Raw genomic sequence first — 14182 nt, 5'->3', positions numbered from 1 at the left:
AGCGGCCATGGCTCACGGGCCTAGCTGCTCCACGGCATGTGGGATCCTCCCGGACCGAGGCACGAACCCGTGTCCCCTGCATCAGCAGGCGGACACCCAACCACTGCGCCACCAGGGAAGCCCAATCAAACACCTTTTAATTGGATTTTGCCAAATATTTGTACTTGTGCTCCTTTTCCTTCACTGTTAGTTTTTAGAAGTATCTTTTCAGTGCATGGTACCAGGGCAAGTGGTTATCTACTTGGAAAAACAATGGAATTAAATTTCTTCCGAAATCCATATGATAAATCAGTTTCCAGTGGATTGAAGACTTCCGTGTGAAAGACAGTCAAAGGAGAAGAAAGAGAAAGAAGGAAAAAAAAAAAAGGAAGGGGAAGAGGGACAGTTCTGGATCATATAAATAATGCCTCCAAGTCAATAACAACAGACCAGTAACCCATGGGAGATGCACAAAAGACCGGAACAGGTATTGCACAAAAGAGAAAATATGAACAACAAAAAAATATCAGAATATGCTTACCATATTAATAATTACTAAAGTTCACATTAACACCACAAGATATAAATGAGTAAAAATTGGATACTACTAGATATTGGTGAGGTGGTTGCTCAGGGGGACTTGTACACTGCTGGTGGGAGTAACTGGGAGAACCATTTTGGGAAACCGTTTGGCAGTGTTGTGAAGTGGGACATTTGAGGTTCCATTTCTTTTTTTTTAATTGAAGTATAGTTGATTTACAGTATTGTGTTAGTTTCAGGTGTACAGCAAAGTGAGTTATATATATGTATATATATCTATATTTTTTCAATTCTTTTCCGCTGTAGTTCATTATAAGATACTGAATATAGTTCCCTCTGCTACACAGTGAGTCCTTGTTGTTTATCTGTTTTATACATAGTAGTGTGTATCTGTTAATCCCATACTCTCAATTTATCCCTCTCTCCCCTTCCCCCTTTGGTAGCCGTAAGTTTGTTTTCTATGTCTGCGAGTCTGTTTCTGTTTTGTAAATAAGTTCATCCCATTTATAATGAGAAAACTGAAGCTTTAAAGAGCTTAAGAAACTTGTTCAAGACCACGCTGTTAGAAAGTGTTAGGGCTGGGAATTATAGCCAGATTTGTTGAAATCTCTGTCAATATTATCAAGTTAAAAGAATGACCTTACTGAAGGAAAGGAGAAAAATAATCTAGAAATCATAATGGGGCACAGGCCATAATAAAGTTTTGGGGTACTGGTGTGGTATTGCTGTTGATTTACCTCTTTTTTAAAGTCAGCCTGACTCTTGGCACAGTGAGAAGTTGGAGGTCTATAGCTCTTACAGAAAGTGGTAGTCTTTTTGCAGCATTTATCAACTGGTAGCGTATCCTGTGTAATTGAGCATTACGTCACCTAAAAATTTTTTTTAAAAAATTGGCTGTGTAGAACAACGATACTACTTCATGTTTTCAAAACACTTTAACTTAAGTTTTGAATAGATAACTCCTACTCATGGTTCATAATCCAGAAAAATTCAAAAAGTAAGAAATTACACCTCATGCTCCACAGCCCCAGATCACCATCATACAAAATGAAGCATTATTATTACTTGCTTATTCATCCTTCCAGAATTCTTTTTTAAATCCAAGCAAAAGTGAATATAGATTATATTCCTCTCTTGTTACACAGAAGCATACTATTTTGAACTTTGCTTGTTTTACTTAACATATCTTGCGTTTTTTTCCAAAATATATGTAGAGCTTGCTCATTTTTTTTGGTAGCTACATTGTAATGGTGGACTGTATTTTATTTAACCAGTCCCCTTTTGCTGGACAGTTTCCACCTCAAATTTTTTCTGTGTGTCATATGTATACAAGTATTTTAATAGGAATTGGAAATGTTTTTTCCCAATTTGTCTTAAAATTTTTTTAGCTTTATTGAGATATAATTGACATATAGAATTATAAGATATTTAAAGTGTACATCGTGGTGCTTTGATATATACATACATTGTGAAAGGATCCTCCCACCTAGGTAACGCATCCATCACTTCACATATTTTCTGTTTTTGTGTTTGGTGAGAACATTTAAGTTTTACTCTTAGCAAATTTGAACCATATAATACAGTGTTCTCAATTATAGTCACCAGGTTTTACGTTAGACCCTCAGACCTTATTCATCTTGTAGCTTAAAGTTTTGTACCCTTATACCAGCTTCTCACTATTTACCCCAACCCCTGGCAACCACTTTTCTATTCTTAGTTTTCTATGAGTTTGACTTTTTTTTTTTTAGATTCCACATATAAGTAATACCATGCAGTGTTTATCTTTCTCTGTCCGGCTTATTTTAACTTAGCATAATGTCCTTAAGTTCCATCCTTGTGTTGCAGAGCATGATAATTCCATTGCATGTATACACCACATCTTTTTTATCCATTTATCTATTGATGACCCAATGGGGGAAGTATTTTTCCCCAATTTATTTGTCTCTTGGTTTTGCTCATGGTATCTTTTCCTAAGCAGAAGATTTTTTTACTTCTTATGTGATCCAGCAGTATAATCAAACAGTAGAATTAAGAAAAAGGCCTTGGGGGAAATAAGGACCAAGGAATTGATGTAGAGAACTTGGTAAAGTCTTACAGCAATCTCAACAGCCATATGTATCTATTCAGCTGATGTTTATTGAGCCCTTATTTTGTGTCAGGAACTATGCCCATAAGTGCAGTGATGTTGTGGTGAGAAAAATCAGATACAGTCCTTGCCCTTGGCTATTTTTAAATTTACTGGAATGACAAACATTATCAGATAATAAAAAATATATTAAGAAATTGCAGTTGGGTAAGGGCCTTAATGCTATGAGTCAATGTCATAGATTTAATTTAAGAAGTCAGTGAAAACTGCAGTGAATTATGAAATATGTATAGGAGTTCACTGGCAAGGAGTGGAGAGAAAAGCCATGCAGGCAGAGAGGCAGTACCTTGTTGCTGGGGGAGGTATTGAGTTTGAGGGACTGTAAGAAGAACAGTATGACTGCAGGGGAGAGAAAGCAAGTGGAAGCTGGAGAGATAGTTGAGGGCATTGTAAGTTATGATAAGGAGTGTTAAGAACTCCCATGTTAAGAAGAGTGGGGTTCCACTGAAGGGTTTTAAACACGGGAGCAAGGTGGTGGGCAAGATCAGTTTAGATGTAAGGTGTGTAAGGGTTAGACAGAGTAGAAGCAGGTAGGCCAGCTAGGAGGCTCTGGTCATAGCAGAAGGAGAAGGGAATTTGGAAGCTTGAATTTGATGAGGAGTGGAAAAGTGTAATGGTTTAAGGAGTATTTAATGATTGACTTGGTGTGGGAAGTGAGAGAAAGGGAGGTGAGAAGGATGACTCCTGGGTGTCTGGCTGGTAGAGAGTGATGCTGTATGGTGGAATATTATATTCTGAAAGACAACCAGTTTTGTTGGGATGATAATGGTGTTTTTTGGGGATCTGTAGAGTTAGGAATGCCTTTGAGACAAGCAAAAGCAGATGTCAAGTCAAGTCAGCAGTTGAATGTACAGGTCTGTAGCTTGAGACACCAGGTTTGGGCTGTACATAGGTGATTGGAAAATGTCTGTGTAGATAGGTGGTAAATTAAATCATGGGTGGGGATGAGATGACCTGCATGAGATGGGTAGAAAGAAAAGAGTAGTGGACCCAGAACTGAGTTTTGATAGATTTGAGCATTTAGGAGCATGAACCAACAAAAGACACAGAGAAGGAACAACTAAAGAAACCAGAGAAGGAAACTAGAACTGTATGCTGTCATGATATATAGAGGAGCAGGAGTGGCAGCTGTATTGAACTCTGCTGAATTGTTCAGACAGGTGAAGGCAGACAGGTGTCCATTGGCTTTGATGTCATGGAGGTTGTTGGTGACCTCCGAGCAAGTGATGGGAGTTGAGAGCAGATTGTGGTGGGTTGAGGAAGTTAGGAGGAACAGTGGAGATACAAGGTGTAGATTTCTCTTTTAAGAGGTTTTACCGAGAAAGGGAGGAGAGAGGCAGTGGGGCAGTTGGTAGAAGGATGTGAAAAGCGTTTTGTTAAATGGGAGAGAGTGAATACATAAAAGCAGAAAACGCGTAATTGGCAGTTTTAAGGTTCTGAGAAAGTGGAAGGGAATGTGATCCAAAGCACAGTTGGAAGGAGAGAGAGGTCTGCAGTTGTGATGGGAGGAAAGGAGCCTAGGATAGGACGCACAGTAAACTGAGAATTAGGAACAAGAGTTTTTTTCATGATTCTCTCTATTTTCTCTGTACAATAGGAGGCAGAAGCACTCACTGAGAGTCTCATGAGAGGATGGAAATTTCAGGGTATAAGGAGAAGAAAAATTTGAAGATAGACTGGGAATAAGTCGACCAGTGAAATGTAGTTGGGTCGCTGGCACTGTCCAGTGCCACTGAGTATTGGTGACGTGCATTTACAGTGGAGTGAATCTGCCCCATATTTAACTTGAGCAGCCTCTCTGCAGATGTACAGAAAGTATATAGATCATTGGATTCATCCAAAACATTTGGCTACATGGGTGCAAAGAAAAGAAAGAGGGCAAGAGTGTAAGTGAAGAAGTGCTGATGGATTGGGAGAAGATGTCATGGATTCAATTAGTGGAAGTTCCCAGCAGGCTGAAGAACTGTCACAGTGGAAGATCGTGCAAGTAGGAATAAGAGCAGATTATGGTCAGAGGGCATGTTTGTAATACTTAGCTTGGAGGGGATGCAGTTAAATGCCGGAATCTTTAATGTTGGAAAAGCTGTTCAGCAGATGGCGAGACTGGGCAGGGAGATATTGCGACCCATCTTGGGGAACCGAAAAGGAAGATGGTATTTTCTGGTCCCGCTCCTTAGCTGGGCTGATGGAACAGGTGTCAACTAACCAAACTTCTGATTTGGTTTCATTCCCAGGTGTTTACTAATAGGGCTCCAAATAATAATAAGCAGGAAGGCAAAAGGATGCATAAATCTACTAAGAGAACCACGTAAATGCTAAGTGTTAAGATTTCAGTGTACGTTACATATGTGTATTGTGTCCAGAACCACCCCTTTCCGGTTTATAGTGGGAGTTTTTGGAAGTTCTGAGAAGTAGAAGTTGGGTGGGATGAGTGATTGCAACAGAGCTGGAGAGATGGATAATGGCAAGGGAGTCCAGCAAGGGAGATTGCTGTAAAGGGGCCTTTGGAGTCAGGGGACTCATTGCCCTTTAGAGAGTTTCGGGGACTAGGAACTTGGGGAGGGGATCCAGCAAAGGGAAGGAAACGTGGGCCTAAAGCTTTTCAACAATACCCTAAGTAACCAGACTGATGGTTCAGTATGTCCCCTAGTTCTGGATTGGAGGCAGTTGGTTCAGAGATTGATGTTTAATAAATACCAATTGTTTGAAGAAGAAATAAGTTTATTGAGACAGATTTCATAAAACCAGTGGACAAAAGGGCATGTGAAATCCAGATGTTCAGATAGTGTCTGCTATCTATATCACCCAGTGCTGAAATGAAACTTTTCCTTTGGATTTATATACACAATTTAATGAAAGAACTGGAATTTATGTGACTTGCCTGGGGTTCAGAGCAAGTTTAAGACTGATGACCAACACAAGTGCAGACAACTTGAGCTTCTACTTTGAATCTTCAAAACACCAAAGCCTTCTTCTCTCCAGACGCTTTTGTTTGTCTTTCATCTGTCATCTGAAGAACGTGATTTCCTTTCATGGGCCAGAGGCAAATGAAGTCAGGGCATTGTTTTGTAATACATTGGCAGAGAGATTCAAAGTTGCCTTATTTTCTCTCTGCATAAATGTTTCGATTTTTCTAAGGCAAAGATAGACTGTGCTTGACAAGTTGCTCCAAATCTAAATGTCAACAAGATGGGGACTGTGCCACCTGGAAACACTTGCCTTGGTGGCATGTTCGGGCAGGTGCTATCAACTGTTTTATCATGAGAGGTGATCTTTTGCGTTTCCCTGTGTGTAGACTGGTGATGTACATCGAGAGAGACAGCAGAAAGACCACTCCAGGCAAGGAACAGCAAAGCGGCAATGAGTACCTGTCCAAATGCCTGGACCTGCTCATCTGTCACATCGTGCAGGAACTGCCACGGATCCTGGGTAAATTGGAGTCTCCTCCTCAGGCCCCTTGCTGCTTACCTTTCTGCGACTTGGCATTTAGGCAGCCCTTCTTTTTTTGTTCTTGCCGGTCTGTTTTTTTCAGGCGAGTGCAATGACACTTTTTCTTGAACGTGTAGTTTCAAAATTTGAATGTGCCTTATCTGTTTTCGTAATTATTTTGTATCAGTGACATGAATGAGGCAATGAGCAGGCTAACGGTTACACTGAGTGTCATCTAGCAGTTTTGGAAAATAGAAGGAAAGCATTTTAATTGGTTAAAATTGGACTTAGGCTATCATTTTAGGTAACTTTTCTCAAGATTTCTCTCTGCATAATTCTGAAGAAAAGCTTTTTCCTTCAGGTTATAGCCACAAATTTATTTTTTATTAAACAAATTTAAAATGCATAGGCATTAACATTTAATATTAAAGAATTTTGATATTAAAGTTCAAAGTTTGAAAATTTCTTTGAATAAAAGATGAAAGCAATAATGATTTGCAAAGGATGTTTATTACAGCTAACAAAATTGGTTATTCCACTGTTATTTACAGACAGGAAAATAATCTAAGGAATGTGTACGTTTAGTTTAAATCTCATTCCATGCTTTTCCAGCAGATGTAGCTATAAACCAGAAATGTTTAAAATGTTAAATTTGACCTAACCCATTATGGTAAAAGATATTTAGATGCAGAAATTCAGAAAATTAAATCAAAGTAATGAGAGTATCTTCATGGCTGATTTGACAGTAACTTTTTGCTCCTTACTAATACTGTGGGAGATTTTTGCCTGTTAATGACTGAAAATAGAGCATTTCAAAATTTATTTGGATTGTAACCTTTTTAAAATCTGCAAACCAAAGGCCATGAGCTGGTCAATTGATAGTTGAGTTTCTTATTAACTGACTCGTGCTATCTTAGGAGATGAGGGATTCAGGTATCTAACAAGCAAGTTTTATTTATTATTGGACTTGCCATCCAATGAGAAGTATTAGGAATTGATATCTTATTACTACCATCCTGTTCTATTATTAAAAAATTCTGATCTATAATCTGTTCACTTGTAATTTTTTAATAACTTTTTTCTGTTTACAAAAGTAATGCGTGCTCATGGTTGAAGTTCGGAAAGTGCAAAAAAAAAAAAAAGAAAAAAATCATTTCTATTTTAAATTTCTAGGTGAGAGATCAATTTTATATCCATCCTGATCCCAGAGGCCGCAACTTTCTGTTGTAATGTCAAGAGTTGTGAATAAAACAATGCAGCTTCTACCCACTTCTTTTATTTGGAGATTAATTGCCCCACTCAGCAATCCCATTAGTGTTCAACCCACAGCCAGTGGTCCCTACGTATCTGTGGTCTCTAACCTCACGTGTGCTCTGGGGTGTGCTTCACAGGTGACATTCTGAACGCCTTGGCTAATGTTTCTGGTCGTAAACACCCATCCACAGTTCAAGCGAAGCAGCTGAAGATGTGTCTCCCCCTCATGCCTATAGTGCTTCACCTTGTGATGTCTCAGGTATCATCCTGTTTGGAAAAAAATGTATATAAATGTGACTCCCTTCTTTGTAAACTGGAGCTGAGAAACATCAACTCAGACAAGACATTTTAATTTTTCTTTTGTACATGGCTTTCGGGATTTAATCTGTGGAAACTTTCATCACACAGGTATTTCGACCTCAAGTTGTAACAGAAGAGTTCCTTTTCAGTTACGGAACTATTCTTGTGAGTAATGCTGAACTCTTCATGTTCCTAATAAAAATGTGGCTGTCTCTACTGTTTGTGGGATTTGGTGTCAGAATGAGGTAATTTTAAAGTCTTAGTGGTATTTATTTGTCTCTAGGGAAGTGACCTTTTCATATTTTTATCTGTTGACTGTAAGAAAATTTGACATTTGGAGGAAAAATACATTCTCTCCTGATAATGTACTTTGTTCAGAGACAGACCCAAGTAGTGTAAATAAGTCCATAGAAAACATTTTCATAGATTTTGATATTAAACATCATGAAAAAATTTTAAATAATAAATTAAAATTTTTTTATATATTTATATTTAAAGTGTGCACTTTGATACACTTTGATATGTGCACCGCTACATTTATAGCACCACTGTTTATAACAACCAGGACATAGAAACAACGTAAACGTCCATGGACAGAAGAATGGATAAAGAAGATGTGGTACATATATACAATGGAGTGTTACTCAGCCATAAAAAAGAATGAAATAATGCCATTTGCAGCAACAGGGATGGACCTAGAGAGATTATCATATTAAGCAAAGTCAGTCAGACAGACAAATATCATATGATATTGCATATATGTGGAATCTAAAAAAAATGATACAAATGAACTTATTTACAAAACAGAAACAGAATCACAGACATAGAAAACAAATTTATAGTTACCAAAGGGGAAGGTTGGGGAGGGATAAATCAGGAGTTTGGGATTAACATATACACACTAATATTTAGAAAATAGATAACCAGAAAGGGCCTACCGTATAGCACAGGGAACTGTATTCAGTATCTTATAATAACCTATAATGGAAAAGAATCTGAAAGAGAACAGATTTATACATATATAAAAAATGGAATTCTGGGAATATAGTATCATCATTTACTTTGGCTAACATTGTTGAGTTTTGTGCAGTATCTCTTTTTGTGATGGTATTTCTCTAACTTGAGCTCAATTTTTTTTTAAGCTCAATTTAACCTTGCCTTTAATTTTGATGAGATGAGTAACAATGAAAAACAAATCATCATGTTATCTTTCACTTTGATTTTTGCTCACAAAAAATAGTCTCTTTGTTCAAGTTGTGGCTCGTGAATTATGTTATCCTTTTCCCTTGCCTGGAATAGTTACAGTATGTACTGTTGATAAAATGGGGAGCTGTACAAAGGGAAAACTAAGATATTGGTCACACAGCATCTTCAGTCTTACTTTGATATTAATAATAAACAGTGAACGGAGATTTTCAAAATGCCATGTCATATAGGTATCTAGTTAAAATGAAGTAAACATCTCAATTTTATTGCTTGTTTGGAACAAAAAGAAAAATGATTGCCACCCACAAGTGAGAATATAGTTTTCTAGAAGAGTCATCATACGGTGAAGTATGATGTTTTGAAGTATGAATGTTGAGTAGAGAGGTCACTGATTTTTGTAAGCAGTGTGTTTAGTCAGTGCAGTAGGGTCCTTTTGTACTCATTTTCAAAGTGTTACCATCCTTGAGTCCTGAATTCTACAAAGCACATAATTCTGCTAGTACATTCATGAATCTGAAAATTATTAGAATTTTGTCTGCCACCTCCTTTAATTTGCTTTTTAATCATTTTAAAGGACAATGTGGGCATCATTTTTAGCAGAACTATAATTCTATGTTTGTAACTCCACTGCACTAACATATTGATGCCTGAAAATAGTAATTTTGCCCTTGTAGCCCACCTTGGAATATTTTGGCACAGTGATTGTTTGGGACAGATATAATTGTGTTCATTCTCTTATTTTTTCTCATGTGTAGTACTTTTCTGTGCCTACATTAACTGAGTACAGTTTAGGTTTTCAAGGAACTACCAAGTGTCTCCAATATAAAAGTCTTTGTGGACTTTCAGGAATTACAGTTATGTCTCTTAGGGAGACCTCATCTGCTCCATGTAACTCATCGGCTTCCACTGAGGAAGGGCCTCCTCATCTTCTTCTCCCAGGAGTGGGTGTACCCTTTGAAGGTTGGGGGTGTTCTATAGGGCTCTGTATGGGTTTTCTTAACAAAAGCACTTTCAGGGGATAGAAAATAACTTGCCTAGTTCAAAGGTAATTGTGATACTGAAAATTCTCTAGCAGTCTTTTCCCTGATAATGTCGCTCAAGTACTGGGAGTTTATACACATAATGAAAAAGGTCTTTTGGCTCTCTTTGGACCATTTTCCTGGTTTGAGTCATGGCCAGTCCCAGAAATCTTTTGTTATTTTTCTTACCTCATCTGTTATTTGGCCTTAGCTGTGTGTTCATCTTTCTTTACTCGGTGTTGATGGCGCTGATGAGACACTAGTCCAGGGAGAATAGTATTGGCTAAAATCAAGGACCTGGATTTAGTTACCCACCCAGCTCTAGTGTACGTTATGATGAACCGTTGCTTCTGTGAGTTCATTCACAGTCTACTCAGAAGATGCCACAAATATTGTTGAAGTCACAGTGCCCTTCTGGTGCCAGAGGCATAGGCAACTCCCCGGCAGCCTACAGCCCCCTAGAAGTTCATGGTGTAGATTTGCACAGTAAAGCCTCTTGAGTTTTCTGCTTTAAAAGAATTACTTTACATTTTGTATAGACAAGGCTTTCCTGAAGTTGTTTGAGAGGTTTTGGGTTTGTTTGTTTGTTTTTCTGGGGTGGGAAGGCTGCACAATTATAAATGTTTGTAGGCCAGTGTGCAGAATGGCTTTGTGGAACTGGCCAGAGCACAGTGCTTCTCCTGTCCTGGTGGCCTGAGGGACCAGACCATTCATGTGTATACCCTTAGCACTGTGTTGTGAAAGCCCTATTGTTCTACCTAGAGGTAAATATTAGTTTTAGTGTTTCTCAAAATATGTCTGGTTGAGTAGCTACTGTATTATGGCAGGCCTATTGTCCTTTTATATTTAAAAAATACACCTTAATTTGAGGTATTCAAGCGTGGCCCACCTTTAGTAGCTGTATACTTGGACTTCTGCTGAAGGAGCTCTCCAGGAACTGCTGGCCTGCCTCAGGTGGTGTGGGGAGAGCAGTCAGGGTTGGTATGATCTCCCCTCATTAGAAGGGTCCTGAAGGCACAGGCTGGAGGGGGCATCGGAATTGTGTTTCCCATTGGCTTCAGTTTTCCTACTGGCGCCAGGCATGGTTTGCCTGTTAACCTATAGACATCTTTTATCTTTTTGGTAGAAAAATTCAGGGTACTTCTTAGATGGAGGCATGAGTAGAGGAATTAACTTTTTGTGCACACTTCTTCTTCCCGAAGTAAAATGAAGTTTTGGTCTCCTTATGTTTTAAAGAGGCAAGTGTTTGGAAGCAATTTAACAGGGCACTTTTAAACCATTATTAAGCTTTCAAAGGGTCCAGGCCAAAGAGGACTACATAGCTGATAATGTCTATTTTCACTTCTTAAGGGCAGAAGCAATGTGCCATTGTATCTGCCTCCCTCTCCAGTTAAAAAAAAAAAAAAAAAAAGTACCTAGGGATACTTTTAGCAGTGAAGCATCTAGGGAAGTGCTATGAGGAAGTTCCACGGTTAATTTCACCATAGTTCTTTCAAGCCTCCGTTGAATTGGGCTGAGAAACGGAAGTAGTGACATGAGGGAAATCTGTTTGAGAACTCTTGATGTGTATTATCCTGATGTTCACTGTGTTTCTTGTGTCCTTCTGAAAGTGCTCTTGATTAATGAGCTGAGGAAGAGGACTTTGTTCTTAAGTCCTGGCCTCATCAGTTTATAAAAGTACAGTGGTTGTGTGGTGGTTATAGTTTTCTACAAAAAGACATCAAAATTCAAATTTTCAAATGAAAGAAATGATAAAATTATTGTGATTTTTCACATAAGAATATAATTACAATCTCTGTCATTGATAAATCTTCGCTCATCCTGGGCATTGGGATGATTATTAAAAGACCTACTCCTGCCCTCTGCAGATTTTTATTTATTTATTAAAAATTTTTTTTTTTTTTGGCTGCACTGTGCAGCTTGTGGGATCTTAGTTTCCTGACCAGGGATTGAACCCGTGCCCCCTGCAGTGGAAGCTCTGAGTCTTAACCACTGGACTGCCAGGGAATTCCCTGCAGATTTTTATTTTAAGCGAATGTTGTTTTGTTGATAGATTGTGACTTCACTTGTAGCAGGTAAAGCAGAGAGAGTGTACTCTTGTATTTTTTAAAACATACTATATAATTATTTTTTTAAACATCTTTATTGGAGTATAATTGCTTTACAATGGTGTGTTAGTTTCTGCTGACTGTATACTTATTCATTGCCACACGAATGTTCTTGTTGTAAGGTTTTTTCCTTCCTTTTCCTCTTTTTCTTTTCTTTCTTCTTTTTTTTTTTAATACAGACCCCGAATTGATATACCCACCTTGCTTTGAGAGCTTATTCTCAGCTTCTCTGAAGTATTGCATAGTAATGCAGGGCACTGGTCTGCCCTGGAGGCACAGCTTTCCCTTTTTCTCTCTAGATAGGGCCATTTTTTTGCCCCACAGTAAGTGCCCATCCTATTCGTTCCCCTGCTAAACTCCCAGCTTTGAAGCTCACACCCTTAGAAGATGCCCCATGTACTGTGGTCATCTTCAGATTTTTCTGGGTCATTGCTTCTCGCTCAAAGTCTTTTAGCACCAGGCTCACTGTCATTCTTAGAGAATCAGGTATCCCTAGGGAGGATCCTTCCAACACCTCAGCCTTTCAGCTCCTCGACCACCTCTCTCCCCATGAGCTTGTCTTTCCCTCCCTCAGTTCCCTCCGCCCATGGCCTTATATTCAGCGTCACTGCTCTCTGGCTCCCACACCTGATTTTCAGCTCTCTAGCCCTGCTCCCCATCTCCAACAGCCTTTTAATTCCTCTGAGACTTAAATTGGCCTTTTACCACTTTGCACTCACCATCCTGCCCTCCCTGAGCCCAGTGACTTTTCTCTTTACTCTGCTTAGAGTCCCTGGTTCAACCCCTATCGCTGCCACACACACCCGTAATCCCTCTCCTGTCTCTTCCTCCGTTGTCCTCCTCTGGCAAACCCAAGTCCTCGTTCAATTTAATTCTCTACCTACCCCACCCCTGCTTTGAGTGACTAAATATGGCTAGAGGAAAACACGACGAAAATAGCTGGTCTCACTTTAAATTCATGACTGCACGTCTCAAACAAGCCCTCTCTGCAGACTGGGACATCTAGTTCCTTTTCCTAATTTATACACCTTCTCGCTCACCTAGATGACTGTTCATACGTTCCCTCCTCTCCTTGAATCTGCAATGCCTCCTGCCCTGTCCTCACTCTCACCTGATTAATTCCTATTACACTGAGAATGAAGAAGAAGAAATAGATCCAAAGAGATTTAAATTGGTAAATCAATGACACATTCAGTAGGGATTTTTTTTTAATTAAACTGGGGAAGTATAAGGAAGAAAATAAATTGAAAGAACCCTATAGTTTCACCATCTAGAAAACCCTTGTCGCTGTTAAAACAGAAAAAAAATTAATGCATGTGCATAGCTAGAAAATTCCAACAGTGCAGAAAAGCAGAAAATGAATAGTGAAAGCGTACCTCCTGGGCCAGTAGTCCTCCCCAAAGGGAGCCTCTGCGAGTGGTTCCTGTGATGTCTTCCTCGAAAATTTTTGTTCACATCTATGTTTGTATATTATCTATATATTCTTTAAAATATTATATAGAAAGATCATACTATAAACACTGTTCTCCCTCTTCTTTCTTAAGTAAGCTATTGACATTTAAGTAGATTTATTGAAGTCAAAAGACATCTTTTTATGAACTCTTTTCAACATCAAATCCATATTAATTCAGCCAAAGTTCTGTGCCCATGTTGAAATTTTATGAAATTATTTCAGCCAAATTATTATGAAAAGCTTACAGTGCCTCTTTTTATGATTTATTATGTTATTTCGTTGTTAAGTCTTTTTTGTTTTAGTTATAGACTGAAAAAGAGAATTCAAGCATTTATAAAATATATGCTTATTAAAGAAAGTGTAGAAAATTATAGTGATATTGGAAGAAAAAAATCACCTATAACTATCAATGGTTAACAACCATTGTTAACATATGGTTGTTTACTTAGTGTTTTCAATTCATGTATATGCATTTGTGTGTAGAAATCTATGTATGTATGTATAAGATATATATATGACTTATATCAATACATGTGGTTGAAACTATGTTGTGTATATATAGATTTGTATTCTTTTTTCCATTTAACATTTTATCAACTATTTTCCCATATCTTAAATTTTTTTCACTTTTTTTTTTTGTGGTACACGGGCTTCTCCCGTTGCGGAGCACAGGCTCCGGACGCACAGGCTCAGCGGCCATGGCTCACGGGCCCAGCCGCTCCGCTGCATGTGGGATCTTCCCAGACCA

General features: G+C 38.5%; 1 protein-coding gene across 1 annotated transcript in view; it reads left to right on the top strand.

Moving 5' to 3' along the window:
• The window catches only part of ULK4 (unc-51 like kinase 4), a 550770-nt gene that overhangs the window by 169182 nt on the left and 367406 nt on the right, over positions 1 to 14182 (top strand). Inside the window, exons 23-25 of the mRNA XM_081246952.1 lie at positions 5961 to 6094; positions 7486 to 7607; positions 7757 to 7813. Of these exons, the coding sequence (XP_081103078.1) occupies positions 5961 to 6094; positions 7486 to 7607; positions 7757 to 7813 (313 nt within the window). The remainder of the gene's footprint in view (positions 1 to 5960; positions 6095 to 7485; positions 7608 to 7756; positions 7814 to 14182) is intronic.

Source organism: Mesoplodon bidens (genome assembly GCF_964165515.1).
Source record: "Mesoplodon bidens genome assembly, chromosome: 10".
In the NCBI taxonomy this organism is placed as follows: domain Eukaryota; kingdom Metazoa; phylum Chordata; class Mammalia; order Artiodactyla; family Ziphiidae; genus Mesoplodon; species Mesoplodon bidens.
This window is presented reverse-complemented; position numbering and strand designations above follow the sequence as displayed.